The following is a 14,248-nucleotide window of genomic DNA, read 5'->3' on the forward strand; positions in this document are numbered from 1 at the left end:
TGGTAAGCCAGTTTATGGATATCCTATCTGGGACTGGAGAGGAGGACTGGGAGAAACTGTCTGTACCGGTACTGTCTGAGGATATGTGGCTAGTGATTCTGCAGTGGCTAGTGCCCTGCACAGCCTTGGTGCCCAGAGAAGGAACATCAAAACCGGTGTCAGGCCTCAGCCTCACACACACAGGCACACACCTGAATACAATCAGTCAACCCATCTTCAATCAATCTTTCTGTCACCGTGACATCTTCAGATACCATCAAATCTGACACATCCACATAAGAACACACACCTGAATACAATCAGTCAACCCACCTTCAATCTTTCTGTCACCGTGACATCTTCAGATACCATCAAATCTGATACTTGGGCTTACTGTGGTATCCGGCCGAAGTAGTATAGCTGGTCCGCGTACGACAAGGGTACTCAGACCATATAATCAAATGTTATTACAAGATAAAAATATGAGTAGCACCCGTATCTTGTATAGAACTCCGCGTACCTCTGTCACATCATGCATCTACCTACAATCAACACGATGCCTGAAGCCCCATCTACGCCTCCTCACCACCACCACCGATATCTCACTCACGATGAGATTGTTGAGGCCCATACCCTACATCGAGCAGGCCATAGCTACACGTTTATTGCGAACCAGCTTAATTGCACTAAACAACAAGTTGGTTATGCAGTAACCAAGAACTTCGTCATATCTAAAAAGCACTCCGGTCATCTGCCTCGTCTTACTGATGCCCAAGTTGATGAGCTTGAGGCATACATCCAATCGTCCCACAACACCTGACAAATGAGCTACCTCCAACTTGCTCAGGGCCCCTTTGAGCACTGGAGCATTGGTGAATACACAATCAGGAGTGCTCTATGAAGAAGAGGGTACAGACACTGTGTAGCTTGAGCTAAGCCACCCTTTACTGAGGCTAATCAGTAGATTCGTCTTGAGTGGGCACAAGCTCACATCAACTGGCAGCCGTGGGAGTGGTAGAGGATCTTATGGAACGATGAGACCTGGATAACTGGTGGGCAGCATCGAAAACAATGGGTTACAAGAAAGCTAGGAGAGGAGCTTGATGATATGTGCTTGGTGGATAAAATTCGTAAGAAGTGTGGATAGATGTTTTGGGCATGTTTCTCAGGCATGTCAAAAGGCCCTCATCTCTTCTGGGAGAAAGAATGGAAGTCGATCAACAAAGAGAGCTACTGTGATCGAATTATGCCTCTTATTGATAGCTGGCTACGTCTGAATCCTCACCTTAAGTTCATGCAAGATGAGGCACCTGGGCATTCAGCTGCATATACAATGGAGGAGCTCTCATCAAGGAGTATCCACCCAATCTTCTGGCCAGCATTCTCTCCCGACCTAAATCCGATTAAGGCTGTGTGGAACAAGATGAAAGACTATATAGAGCAATTCTACCCTGAGCAAGAGGGAGGGAGGCAACTTACGTATAATCAACTACGTACGGTGGTTCAAGAGGCGTGGGAGTCAATCACAGTGGAAGTGCTTCGAGAGCTCATTGATAGTATACCAGCTCGTCGCCAAGCTGTGATTGAGATGGAAGGAGGTCACACGAAGTACTGAAGTTTGTATGTAACAATAGACAGATGTGGAAAAGCGTCATTTGAATGCATTAGCTAAACACCCCTGTCGTGCGTGGACCAGCTACACTACTTCGGCCGGATACCACAGTAAACCAGGCTCCACTGCGGGAACTAAAACGAAACCACCCACAGAAAACCTAGGCGTGTTTGGAATCGTTAACACGCTACACTCATCAACCCAGGCATGCCTACTATCTGGCCGCGATCCAAACTTGGGCTATTCCTGGCAATAGGGTCCCATTTTGGGTTTCGCAGTGGACCACGTTTTGGTCCCCCGCAGTGGACCAGGTCCCGAGGGCGGGTTCCAGGTTTTAGCCCCTCCAGATCTAATCAGATGATGGCCTGTGCTTAATCTCTTGGCGACCGCTTCTTCGCCTGCCTTTCCCTTCAGAAACACCAACGCCCATGCCAACATCTCTCTTCATCCACACCGAAAATCGAGCGCCTCCAGTGCAAGGTCATGGCAGGTGCGGGTTGACCGTCCTCCCTACTAGCGTGATTGATGCGTTCGTCTGCCTCTTAAGAAATTAGCATATGAGTCTAGTCATCTGCAAACTCGCCGCTGCAACTCACACCTCCACCCAAAGGGAGTTGGCAAGGCACAGTGGAAGGAGCTCACCGCGCTGCCTGGCTTTCAGGTGCAATTCTTCGGTATAACGTAGCGTCCGTCTTCTTGTATGCTCGCTAACCTCAATAGCTAGAAGTTAATATTCTCGCACATCCGGGCGAGTTCAACTCTAAGACAAATATCTCTACAATATGACCATCACTCGATCAGACCGCACACATCCGATAAAGTCCCCTCAAGGCAAACCCCACATTACAATTTGGATGATGCATGGTTAAAACGCCTCGCTTTCACTTCCTTTTCCCCCTGCGAGGCTTACGTTTCTCTAATAGATCCAGCTCGACGTCGATTCCAACAGCCATCCTAACATATTCTGAAAGAGTATTAGGTTTACGTCGCATGCAGAGTACTTCCTTGACTCGATCTTTCAACCCTTTATAAAAGAAGGCCATAAGTGCGCTATCTCCCCATTGCAGTTGAGAAGCGAGCTTCTCGAACGCAGTAGCATATTCCGATGCTGATCGTTCCTGGCGCAAAGACAGTAGTTTTTTTCCAGCAAGCTGAGTTATTGTTGCTGGGTCTAGCCACCGTGTGCATTCGCTCACGATGTGGTCTCGGCTATTGCCTGATATCTCCATTAGCATGCTTATATACGAGCTCACTGAGGGTGTGGATTACGTACATCCATAGCAGTGTGGTTCATTGGCATAGTGACCATATTCACCGCCTCAATACGTTAGCCAGACTAGATCGGCCTCAAAGTAATGGAAATCTCACATTTATAGCAATGTAGATCATTGGCAAAATGTCCATGTCGGCCACCTATAGTTGTTAGCAATGACAGAACGACAGAAGGAGAATTCCGATACGTACACTTGGAACAAGGAGCTTGATTGACATGGATGCTGGGTTCATCCCTTTGTAGTGACTCTTCAATTTCTTTCTGCAGCCTTTTGAAAGCGTTGTTGCCTTCTCCATAAATAGCTGGCATGAAAACGCCGAATATTCCCCATAGGCAGTATGCGGCGTCTTCTTCGCGTTTCGTATCTCGATTTGCAGCCCATGACATCCTCTCTTCAACACTGAAGTGTGAAAGTGGGCTCCCCTCGAGAGCCTTACTGTTGATTCCAGTAATGGTTTGGATCTCTTGGACCAGTGACTTTCTATCTCCAAGGTACTCGCCCTCTGCAGAATAAAATTCGACGGATTTTGGAGCTAGTAGCTCTTGTAGTGTCCAGCCCCGCGTAAACCATCTACTTCGCTGAAAGCTTGGTACCCATGTTGCTCGAGGCAATTGGCCCTTCCCTTTAGCGCTGTCGACAGAAACGTCGGACAGATAGACGTAACATTTGGCGGCATTAGCGTACCAACGGAACATGGAGTTGATTGCTTCTGTGAGCTCGGCACTACTAGACTTGTCGATGCAACATGTGTCCAGCCAGAACCACTCGAGGCTGTCCTTTGCAGCTTGCTTTCCACAGAACGTAAGCTTACGATATTCTGATTTGCTCTTTCCTCCTCCTTCCAACACGTCCTGAATCGTGAGTTCCTCTTGATCTGGTCCCCAAGTGTGTGAGAGAATTGCGTATGGTGGAATGTCTCTGCCAATATGCTCCTTCAGTCTGAAAAAGCCGTCGGCTTCAAGTCGTAAAAGTCGCATCAGAAATTATTAAGCCGATGAAGTTGGTTGGAATCGATGTCTACGATAGAATCCCACGTTAACGTCAGTTGCGTAGCACTGAGGTGAGGGTTTCGGGTTGTATGTTAGGCAGCAACGATAAGGCTAAATCGCATAAGCTGACTGTCACGTGAAGAGAGATGCATGATTAGTAAATTTATATAACAATAACAGCTAGGGGTAATTGTGGGCGTTGCTTGGAAGCAGAGCTGGCTTAGTGTATCTGCCTGATGTGATACCGGTAAATGAACCTCTGTCCCTTCGACAAGAAGGTTTCTCGCGGGCGAGTCTATGAACGACGCAACGCTCGGCGAAAGCTAGAGTTAATTCTATATACAAATACTTGGAACCGAATGCCGTACCGCGTTTATGCAGCAAATTCTAGCGACGCCTCAGAGCATCGGGGCCATCTCTAACTCTCTGCAGCCGCAACGAAGCATTCTCGCCTCCAAGGCAACCCTGTGGCCAGTGCGGCTCGACCGTCCTCCCTGCACATGGTGGCAAAGTTTGGTGCCACATAGTTTATGTTACCGTATCGCCACGCATAGCTATGCTTACATCTAGTAATACCTGTTCTACCTTTGCACTAGCTCAGTCCCATCCATTTAAAGCAGCATCAAATGTCCTAACCCCCATACTATCTGTTGACATACAGCCAGAGTTTCAAGTGATGACTTTGTATCAGGATGCTGGCCGCCGAAGACCTTTGTCTGCATCCGGGCGCATGTTTGCGGAAGTATCAAGGCTTTCTGGTTGCGGCTCTGTTAGGGAAGCGGGATGTTCATCGCCCAGTATCCGCACCTCCAGGTCTTCAGCTTCCATCAACCGGCTTTGACTGCAAAATATTGATGCTAAATTGGCCATGCTGGTGGCTTATTGGGGTGCTCGTTGGTGCATCGCTTCGGCCTCTTTGTACTTGCCCTGGCTCTTCAATACCGACCCAAGCTGGCTGACGCTGGCGAGCGTGTCCGAGTAGTCATCGACGAACGCCATCGAGCTGCCGTGTCGTGGTGTGCTCTGTACGAGACCAGCGTTGAAGAACAGGAAGAGGATCAGAGCGAGCACTGATCTCTGGGGAAGACCAGCCTGCGGGAACCTCTGCACCTCTGTCATCACGTCATCGACGAGGATGCACACCCACCGCACGATCGTCTCCGGGATCTATCGCTGCCGCAGTCGCCTGATCTCCGGCTCTATTACCACGCTGTTGCACCCTCCCTTCACGTCAAACAACACCAGCGACAGCGTCCTCTTCCCGCGCTACGCCTTGAACACGTCCTCCCAGAGGTACGACAGCGTATGCGTAGTTCCCCGCTGCCTCCGCGCGCCAAAGTGTGTCTTGGGCAGGAGTCCGTACTCCTCCACCAGGTACGCTATCCTCTCCGTCACCAGCGACTCTAGACTCAGATAAGTGTATGTGCGAATAGGTGTGTACCTGTCTGCATTCGAGGGGTTAATGGGAGAGCCAATGTTTTTTTCTTCAGGACTGAGGCATTGAGTGATTGGCTTAAGAGGCATCAAAACTTTTACGAAGCTCCGAATCAGCATATTCATATCGAGATTAGTGAACGGCTGCGGTTGTACTGAGCCAGCTTACAGAGAGCGTGGTATTACAATAAGGGAGTAGCGTGGCACGGTCGCTTGAGTTGTCTGAGCTTTATAGTAGTGTGGATCTCCTAGTGTGCGACATATATACACAGGTTCTGAGTTGCTTGAAGCGAGCGTACTCCTTGTATTTCTCAGCACCGTGAGCCTCTTGCTACATAGGTGGGGATGCTAGTATTTAAAGAAGTAAAGAGTGTATCCGTGGCCCGGTGGCCCAGGTTGCTCAGTTCTTTAATCTCGAGTTGCGTTTCAGTCCTTAGTTTCCATACCCAACGACTTGTTGCTTGACAAGTTCCTTCTGTGTGCCTTGAGGTGGCGTAAGATCAAATGTAGCACTGACACCATACCATACACCTACAAAAGACAAGAAAAGTGTCTTCTGTGGGTTTCCCTTCTGATCTAGAGCATCGACAATTGTGTACAAGGTCTGAGCATCAACAGAAATGTTTTCCTTCCCAGAGGGATCATTGTAGTACCTCGTGTAAGGTGCAATCTGCCATCCCTTGATGACGGGCTTCCCAGCCACTACCTGGACCCAGGTGGCCAGATCGTTGCGCATTTTCTTGAGGGCCCATTGAGGGATAAGAGAGTCGTCAATGAAGAGGTCGTTAGTTACGTAAATATTGATGTTGGTAGCAAGCACGTTCTGGGCGACATTGGTGAAGTCCTCAGGGGTACCAAAGAACTTGCTACCGTTGTAGTTGGGCGGGCTAGTGTTGGCGCCATTGTATGCATAGTTGTACTTTTGAAGGAATGCTGTGATCGCGACCTGCTGAACAGCTGTCTGGAGAGTGGGCTCATCCTTGTTTAGGTCCCCGGTGATCTGTGAGATGTTGTAAGCTAAGAGTGAGAGTTGTAAATCTACCGGGGAAGGTGTACCGGGAATGGGCTACCGCTGACCATGTCGTTGACCCATGTCAGAAGAGTGTCAATGAAGTTCGGCGTTGGAGGGTTCGGTGCAAAGTTGTTATTGATAATGATGTTTGTAGTGTTGTTGGTGGTGGTGTTGTTGCCGCCCATCTTGAAAGATAGAGAAATTTGCTCTATAGAGTAGTAAATTGTGCGAGGTCTTTGTTCAGTATGTGGTTGCTGCAAAGAAGAGACACCGTTTTATACTTTCTAGAGACTACAGAAAAGCATTCTTAACAGCTATTGCCGCTATCGCTTAGCGTTTTGTGTGTTCCACAAAAAGCAAATTGCACGAGTAGGCTGTGTCAATGCTAAGCTAAAAGCCATGGGTCTCTCCAGCTGTCGATGCATGTCTAGGACCTGTAAGGCCATACAGCTCGGTAATGGTAACTGTGGCTGGCTACACATTACGACTGCTCATAAGCATTGGTGGATGAATGGGAATGGTGGCGGCGGAGCCATGCGAGAGCAGCAGCGAGGCATTGGCGTTCTACATTCAATACCGTGTACTCGCTTCGAGAAGTAACAAACATTGGCTTGCTTATCGAGTGTGAGAGGAAGCCAAGAGCAGCTCAGATCCCCCGTCGTTGCAAGTGGACTTGGACCAAACACCCCGTCCCTCGAAGCGACTCCGCGACCTCGATAGCGTGCCCCAACCCCCTCTCTCTCCGACCAAGAGCGCCTCAAGCGCTGCAGCATCCGAAGCCTCCGAAGTCGAATCACATCAGAGTGGGCGCTTGAGCCCTGTGAAACAGCTCCAGTTGCTCGAAGACTTTGAGGAGCAGCCCGTTGTCTTTTGCAACTTTGGTGACGACGAGGAAGGGGAGGAGCCCGAAGACGTCACGGCGATGCGCAGAGCGACTCAGCAATTTGCAGATGGTATTGGAATCTTGGGGTACCATGACATCAATGCGGTCGTTTCCACTCTGCCGCCAATAGATAGGATGCGATTTCAGTATTCTTGGGCAAACGACCTGGAGCAGCGTTGTGTCCTCGGTTCTATGCCTTCGACGGCGCAGATACTAGAAATTGTAGAGACCGCACGAAAATACGATTATGGATCGGGTGTTTCCGAGGACGAGTGGAACTCTGAGGTCCAACATCCGCTCCTCAAACTTGCGCGCAATACGTCTAAGCACCGGCAGACACTCGACATCCACAATGTGTAAGTCCTTGTCGTCTTCCGAGATAGTCATGCACTCAAGGGTATAGGAAAACGGCTCGAATCGAACCCCCATCGCTCGCGCGCTCCACTGTTCCTGGTCGCGTCGTTGACTACGTTGTCACCCTCAACCCGAACCCCGCTACCAAGCAAGCGTGGCGCCACCTCCGTTTGCTACCAGGCGCACCTATAAAGTCCTGGAACCATACGACTCGTGCTCGTCACAATCCTATCGCCATCAATATCGAGACCAAAGGCCCCATGAAGTCATGGACAGATGGCAAACCCCAAATAGCGATATGGACGGACGCATGGTTGAAACGCCTTGCCCTGATTCGCGGCAATACTAGCGGACAGTGGCCCGATCTTCCGCTCCTGATCGTCCAAGGCCATGACTGGCATTTGTTGATTGTTCCGAAGAACGACCAGAAAATGACCATTTGGGAGCAAATTGACATGGGAAGCACAAGGTCGTGCTTTGATGCAATGAAAGTAGTGACGGTCCTTCACTGGCTTATGGACTGGGCCGAGAGGGTGTGGCGACCGTGGCTCCTGTCATTGCCAAAGTGAGGTTGATGGAATGCATCCAATACCTGCCTTAGAAGCATGTAGACACCCAGATCATGATACAGAGGGTGCGGCTGAGCCTAGCTTCGTCAACCTTCCGGGCCATGCTGTCCATTGTGGGCTGTGCCAGACGAGATAGTTGCCCTATCTGGTTCCCGTAGCGGGTTTCGTTCCGGACACAGGGTGAAGCAATTTAGTGGCAATAGGGTCCACACTCCAAGACCTTCATCCACGTGAAAGATTCCACGCCACTCGACAAGGTCCTGGCCGGTGCGGTACGGCCATCCTCCCTGCTGCTGGTGGCGATGCCGCGTACCGCTAAAGTAACTGCTTTAGCTATGCTCTAACCGCCCCCGTTATGGCGGAACACCTTTTGTGCTAGGATGAATCTAAGGTACTTCACATCCGAGCAATTTACAATCTGCACGCATGTAGATACTTTCATATCACTACACTTTATGAAATAGCGATCTCATGAGCCGTGTTACATGTGGCTTTACTCTCCCATGATCAACACTTGACACTCCTATACTAGACTATCCATCATCAAGCGAGGGTCGTTCAAACGAAGACAAGGACTTCCACACAAGTTAGGTAATTTATAATACAATCCCTAAGGTATTTTACCTCAGTCAGTGATAGCTGCGAGCCAAACGTATTGTCCCAAGGTAAGGTACTGTCTTTTTCCTGATCGTCCTATAGTAGGGTCAGCATCTTAGAGCACTATAATCCTTCTACAAGGAATTGAATGCACAGAATATCACCTTCAGGCCACGAACCCAAGCCATCTTACCGGCCAATGTGCGAAATAAGTTGAGAATTACGCCCACAATCAACATTGCGCTGGGGGGACAGGAACAACAGACAATCTGCCGACGGTAGAACACTTGCCTTGAAGGGGAGTGGCTCCTTTAGGACCGCGAGCAGTTCGTTGAGGTATTCGCGCACGTGCCCCGCTTTCGGCGGCTTCTCCTTCGCGGCAAATACATCGTATCTGAAGTCGGTGCCAGTCTGTATTTCGAAGGAACCTTTGTTGGCAGTCATCTTGTCCGCGCGGACAAAGGTTCCTTCGAAATACAGACTGGCACCGACTTCAGATAAGATGAGGATCCTGCAATAAGAGAGGTTAGGCTTAGATTTCAGTGCGGTACTATCCTCTCAGCTAAACATAACTGTAGCTCACTTTTGCGTGGAACATTGCTTCCAGTTTCACTTTTCGTGGAGCCGAATGTTGGGACCGCTCTTCACAGTGGTCCATTACATCATGTATCATAATGACATAAAACAACAAAAGATTGATTGAGGTGGCCTCAACAATCCCGGTGGTGGGACGGTCAAGTTTATGGCTTGCATCTGGCATTCTCCCTAATCCACTAGAGGGTGGTTTATGAAGCCCAAGGTGCCTAGCTAAGGAATTTGTTGTACTGTTGAAAGTTGTGGAAGTCCTCCATGCATTAGGAGACACCTGCCACAACTGGGAACATTACCTAAGCGAGACAGTTTAGGATCGCACTAGCCCTCGCAAAGCTTCTGAGCGGTCTCTCAGAACCCTTTTCAGATACCTACCGTAGATTTAATTTCGGTCCAGGTTTAGACCTTAGGTGCTAGGCGCGGCTGTCGACTGCCAAGTCTACCGACGCAGAGCCCCACGCCAAACCAAAGAGAGCTGCCACATTCATCAAAGCTCGCGGGGGCTTGGCCTCGGGATCTACAGACCTATTTTTCGATTCCGCTGCTGAGCTCCGCATCTAGGTCCAGTTTTGGACCCTGGTGCAGATCTAATTAGCTAACAATAAGCACCTTTTCGAAACCTCTAGCCCTACTCTATCAGGTCTCATGCATGCAGCATCATCCCTTGCATTTTATTCCATGAAAAATACCGCGACAACCCTATGGCGGGTGCGGTTCGGTCGTCCTCCCTGCTAGTGTGATCGAGGCGTTCGTCCGCCTCAAGTGGCAAATATATAATACGAAATTCTGCACGTGGACTTAATTTGTAGTTTGCTAGAAGCTTTGGTGTGGCAAATTGGCAAGCTATATATTTACGTTGATCCCCGTCCCTCTATGAAATAGAGAGGATAAAAAAAATAAGTAACGTTATAGTGAGTAAATATGACATAAATGTTCTAACGCCTTAGAATTTATTAAGCTTGTTGCGCTTAACACGGCATATCCGTACCCTTCCGTTTCCAGTTCCAATACCAATCATATTTTCTCGGATACTGTTGAACATGATGGTCGATACTATGACGGTAGCCATAGTAGGCTCTCTGAGTTGGATGTTACCCAAATACCCTCCAAACTCAAAACTAGGCATTGCTTGACTGTGTCATCAGCTAAACCCAATGCCAGCTAGGCAGAGTCGTGCGAGAAGGCTACTGACCAGACCGAATCGCTATGGCCCTTGAGCGTCTGGAGGCACGCGCCGCTGCTCGCACTCCAGATCTTGACTGTGGTGTTGCCATACGGCTCGTCTTGGGCGTCCATGTCAATCCGACTTTTGGACGGAAAATTCTTCATCAATTCATGGTATCCATGGAGCGATAATGCATAGAGTGGCATTGCATTTTTCCCACATCCCAGGCCGTGAATACTTTCAAAGGAGGTGGGGCGCAGCCCATCCACACTTGTATTGGGACACGGCGGCGCGTATTTACCGCTGCTCATTGGCAACACATGCTGGTGTGGCTTGGAGCTGAAATGTCGCGGACAAAGGCTATGGACCAATGGGCAGCCTCCAGGGAACGCAGCAAAGGGTTAGCGCCAATAATGTGGCTTCATCTTCAGCCCAACCAGTTTCTCGCAATGTGTCTTACCACTCCTCGAGATTCATCAACAAGCTGTGATAATTGATGGACCCATCATCAGCAGTCGGTGTCGCGAGCGCCGTTGTTCAGTTTGTGGATTTCTCCAGCAAGCTCATCTGGGGCACGATCAAAATCTATAGGGCGAAGCAGGAGAATCGCAGGGGCGGCGATGACTACGATGACCTTGAAGACCTTAACGAAAGCCTTGTAGGCATCAACGACCGGATTCAACTTGAGCTCTCCGGATTGAATGAGGCAACCATGTCTGCCAACGACTGAGTTGTCGCAAGACTGTGCAGAGAGTGCAATCAGGTCGCGGAGGAGCTCTTCGCTGCTCTGAAGCGTCTGAAGAGCGGGAGCAGAAACCAGGCTTGGGCGAGTTTTGTCCAGGCTTTACGAACTGTGTGGAGCGAATCCGAGATCGAGTCTTTAAAGAAGACCCTTGATAGCTTCCGGACACAGATATCTATGCATACCCTTGTGTCCGTGCGGTAAGATCTTCCGTCCTCTGAAGATCTCCAACGAGAGAGGAAGTGCTCACTTCGTCGTAGCGAGGAGGTATTTTCGTTGCAGCGAAGACAATCCTCCAAGAACGAGAAACTTGTCACCACCGTGAAGGAGACCCAATCAGCAGTTCGGCATTATCTCGACCAAGTCAGCATGTTGGATCGCGAATGGAAGCGGCAAGTTCTTGCAAGCTTGAACGAAACATACAGCGAGAAGAAACGAGCGGGAGACTCAGCCCAGCTACCTGCACTGAACATGAAAGACAATCTCGAAACCGGAGATATCGAGAGCTTCAGCCAGCGACTTCTTCTCGAGTTGCAATTCAGAGGGATGGACTATCGCTATGAGAAGATCTCAGATGCGCACGCCAAGACTTTTGAATGGATCTTCCGTCCTCCTGAAAGTCCTATCTGGTCCAACTTTGTCGAATGGCTGACAAACAATGAGTCCCTCTACTGGATCACCGGGAAGCCGGCTGCTGGGAAATCGACTCTTCTCAAGTTCGTCTACAAAGATAATCGTACTCAAGCTCTGCTCAGGAAATGGGCGGCCGACAAGAAGCTGATAGTTTCTAGCTTCTACTTCTGGCACGCCGGCGCAACTATGCAGATGTCACAGGAAGGATTCGCAAGGACGCTTTTGCACTCTGCCCTTCAGCAGGCACCTGACCTGCTCCCTGCTGTGTTTCCTAACAGGTTGGAAACATATGTTCTCTTCGGTCACAAAACAGCCTGGGCAGCGCCGTGGACGTGGAAAGAGCTGGTAACCGCCTTCAGGCCCCTCATCAAAGAAGCTGGCAAGACGATGAGGCTGTTCTTTTTGGTTGACGGCCTTGACGAATTCAATGGCAACCACGACGAGCTAGTGGAGCTGGTCCAGAGCTTCCTAGATCCAAATGTGAAGATCTGTGTCTCCAGCCGGCCGTGGAACGTCTTCGAGGATGGATTTCGTCAAAGGCCCAGTTTGAGAGTTGAGGACCTCACATCACAGGATATTCGGCACTACGTGCGTGCCCGGTTCCTCGCTAATCCCGGCTTCAACCAGCTCCACATGCTCGACCCCGAGTTTGCCGACCGTCTCATAGAGAACGTAACACAAAAATCAAAGGGCGTCTTTATATGGGTGTCATTGGTGACAGATTCTCTCCTCGAGGGATTGCGAGACGGAGAGCGCCTAACGGACCTTGAGGAGCGATTGGATTCGCTACCTCAGGATCTCGAGTCTCTGTTTTGGGCTGTCCTTTCCAACCTCAACCCGCAGCAGAAGGCACGCACATCTCAGATTCTACAGATTCTTAGATCTTCGTTGGATCCGATGACTCTGTTGATAATGTCGTTTGCCGATGAAGAGGATCCGGAACTGGCGCTCAGAATCCCTGTCGCCACCATTCCATTACGGCAAGCCACTGCGCAGGCCGAAATTATGAGAAGACGACTCAACGGCTGTTGCAAAGGCCTTATTGAAGCAAGTCGAGGGTGCACCTCGTACTTGCCCGACGCACAAATTGGTTATCTTCACCGGACGGTCAAAGATTATTTCGATCGCCCAGAGGTGTGGATTGAATTTGTCGCAATGACTGGCCCAAAATTCTACCCAGATGTTAGGCTGTGCAACGCCCAACTTGCAATGTTCAAAATTAGTTCGTCACCACTCGTCTGCGATAGCGCGTCTCGTAACAGATTTTTGGATAAAGTCGCGACTATTATCGAGTACGCGGTCCGGGCTGAGAAGGCTGGTGCAGGACCCCAACTCTCTCTGCTCAAAGATTTGGACGCCGCTGCAACAAAGAGAGTCAGAGCCGAAGGCTATTCCCGCCACTGGTCCGCTGGATGGATGGCTTGCGAGTACAATCGTGACTTTGTTCATCTGGCAGTCCAATGCCAGCTATGGTCGTACGTCGAGTCGGCCCTGTCAGAGCCTCTGGATCCGCAAATCCAACGAAATATAACGAATCTTCTATTTGTGGCAGTACACCTGTACAGTTTGTTCAAACCAACACCGACTTCGGATAAGGATCCCTCCTTTGAACGGTTCAAATACGTCTTCAAGAAAAATCCGCACATTGGGATTATCAAACTAGTTTTAGAACGAGGCGCGGACCCGAACATGAAGTTTGACAATGCAATAGTCAACTTCGGAATACAAGGCTCCTTTTCCACCTGGGAAGTGATATGTATGAAGACAGAACAAAGCAACTTTGATTACACGGAAATCTTTGGGCTCTTTCTCCAGCACGGCGCGGACCCGAAGGTCTGGCTGAAAATAAAGGGGAATCGAGGTTGCGTTTCGAAGCTAGCCCGCCGAAAGAGAAACGAAGCAAGACTTACCCGCGTTGTCAGCATCTTTGGGATGAAAGAGTACAAGAGTTGAATAGTTATAACCTTGGTCCAATTCAGGGCTCAACTATTTGAGCTAGTAAGGAATCTCGATCCTCTATAGACGCCGCATAGTTCTGAACCTATTAAACTCTCTTAGGCTATAGCTTGACTCAAAAGTTCTCCTATTGACTAGGGCGCTGTAGAGCCTGCTCGGCGACATCTGCTGACGCGAATTTTCAAATGTTTAGAAGTCTGTCACAAGATCGTTCAGTAAATAGTGACGAACTAGGAATTTAAGCGATTAGTTTTTAAGTAAAGTAGAATAGTTAATAGCTAAAAAGGCTTTTGCGTTGGTAATTGCATGCATGCTCAGCCTCTCCGCCTCTAGTGTTGAGCGGGCGCTTGGTGGTGGAACACGTTATTCATGCCTTTCGCTAGCGACGAGAACTAATTGGATATGCACAACGAGCTGAGCTGAGAGCTGAGGGATAAGATGCCCAACCCCACTTTCAC

At 49.5% G+C, this 14,248-nt stretch overlaps 7 protein-coding genes across 7 annotated transcripts; 4 read left to right on the forward strand and 3 right to left on the reverse strand.

Moving 5' to 3' along the window:
- Positions 1-526: 526 nt before the first annotated feature.
- Positions 527-1,140, forward strand: EI97DRAFT_434999 (uncharacterized protein). Its single transcript, XM_033798766.1, has one exon. It carries the CDS (start codon positions 536-538, stop codon positions 797-799), a length of 264 nt encoding a protein of 87 aa, XP_033651985.1. The 5' UTR covers positions 527-535; the 3' UTR covers positions 800-1,140.
- A 492-nt stretch (positions 1,141-1,632) lies between these two features.
- EI97DRAFT_435000 (uncharacterized protein) lies at positions 1,633-2,390 on the forward strand. The gene is made up of 2 exons (XM_033798767.1): positions 1,633-2,126; positions 2,188-2,390. The coding sequence occupies exons 1-2, from the start codon at positions 2,020-2,022 to the stop codon at positions 2,300-2,302; spliced, it is 222 nt and encodes a 73-aa protein (XP_033651986.1). The 5' UTR covers positions 1,633-2,019; the 3' UTR covers positions 2,303-2,390.
- A 586-nt stretch (positions 2,391-2,976) lies between these two features.
- EI97DRAFT_451567 (HET-domain-containing protein) lies at positions 2,977-3,842 on the reverse strand (the record flags this gene model as incomplete). The annotated part of the gene is made up of 2 exons (XM_033800354.1): positions 2,977-3,004; positions 3,112-3,842. 2 exons carry the CDS (start codon positions 3,840-3,842, stop codon positions 2,977-2,979), a joined length of 759 nt encoding a protein of 252 aa, XP_033651987.1.
- Positions 3,843-5,721: 1,879 nt separating this feature from the next.
- On the reverse strand, positions 5,722-6,485 carry EI97DRAFT_460041 (uncharacterized protein; the record flags this gene model as incomplete). Its single annotated transcript, XM_033801068.1, has 2 exons — positions 5,722-6,288; positions 6,345-6,485. 2 exons carry the CDS (start codon positions 6,483-6,485, stop codon positions 5,722-5,724), a joined length of 708 nt encoding a protein of 235 aa, XP_033651988.1.
- Positions 6,486-6,757: 272 nt separating this feature from the next.
- On the forward strand, positions 6,758-8,106 carry EI97DRAFT_443942 (uncharacterized protein; the record flags this gene model as incomplete). Its single annotated transcript, XM_033799865.1, has 3 exons — positions 6,758-6,760; positions 6,932-7,539; positions 7,587-8,106. 3 exons carry the CDS (start codon positions 6,758-6,760, stop codon positions 8,104-8,106), a joined length of 1,131 nt encoding a protein of 376 aa, XP_033651989.1.
- Positions 8,107-10,099: 1,993 nt separating this feature from the next.
- Positions 10,100-10,706, reverse strand: EI97DRAFT_99829 (uncharacterized protein). The gene is made up of 2 exons (XM_033803271.1): positions 10,487-10,706; positions 10,100-10,427 (listed from the first exon to the last, which is right to left on the reverse strand). The coding sequence occupies exons 1-2, from the start codon at positions 10,663-10,665 to the stop codon at positions 10,238-10,240; spliced, it is 369 nt and encodes a 122-aa protein (XP_033651990.1). The 5' UTR covers positions 10,666-10,706; the 3' UTR covers positions 10,100-10,237.
- A 210-nt stretch (positions 10,707-10,916) lies between these two features.
- EI97DRAFT_502590 (uncharacterized protein) lies at positions 10,917-14,086 on the forward strand. The gene is made up of 2 exons (XM_033802755.1): positions 10,917-11,401; positions 11,462-14,086. Exons 1-2 carry the CDS (start codon positions 11,379-11,381, stop codon positions 13,785-13,787), a joined length of 2,349 nt encoding a protein of 782 aa, XP_033651991.1. The 5' UTR covers positions 10,917-11,378; the 3' UTR covers positions 13,788-14,086.
- The last annotated feature ends 162 nt before the right edge of the window (positions 14,087-14,248 follow it).

The sequence above is a fragment of the Westerdykella ornata genome (genome assembly GCF_010094085.1).
Source record: "Westerdykella ornata strain CBS 379.55 unplaced genomic scaffold EI97scaffold_19, whole genome shotgun sequence".
NCBI classification, from domain to species: domain Eukaryota; kingdom Fungi; phylum Ascomycota; class Dothideomycetes; order Pleosporales; family Sporormiaceae; genus Westerdykella; species Westerdykella ornata.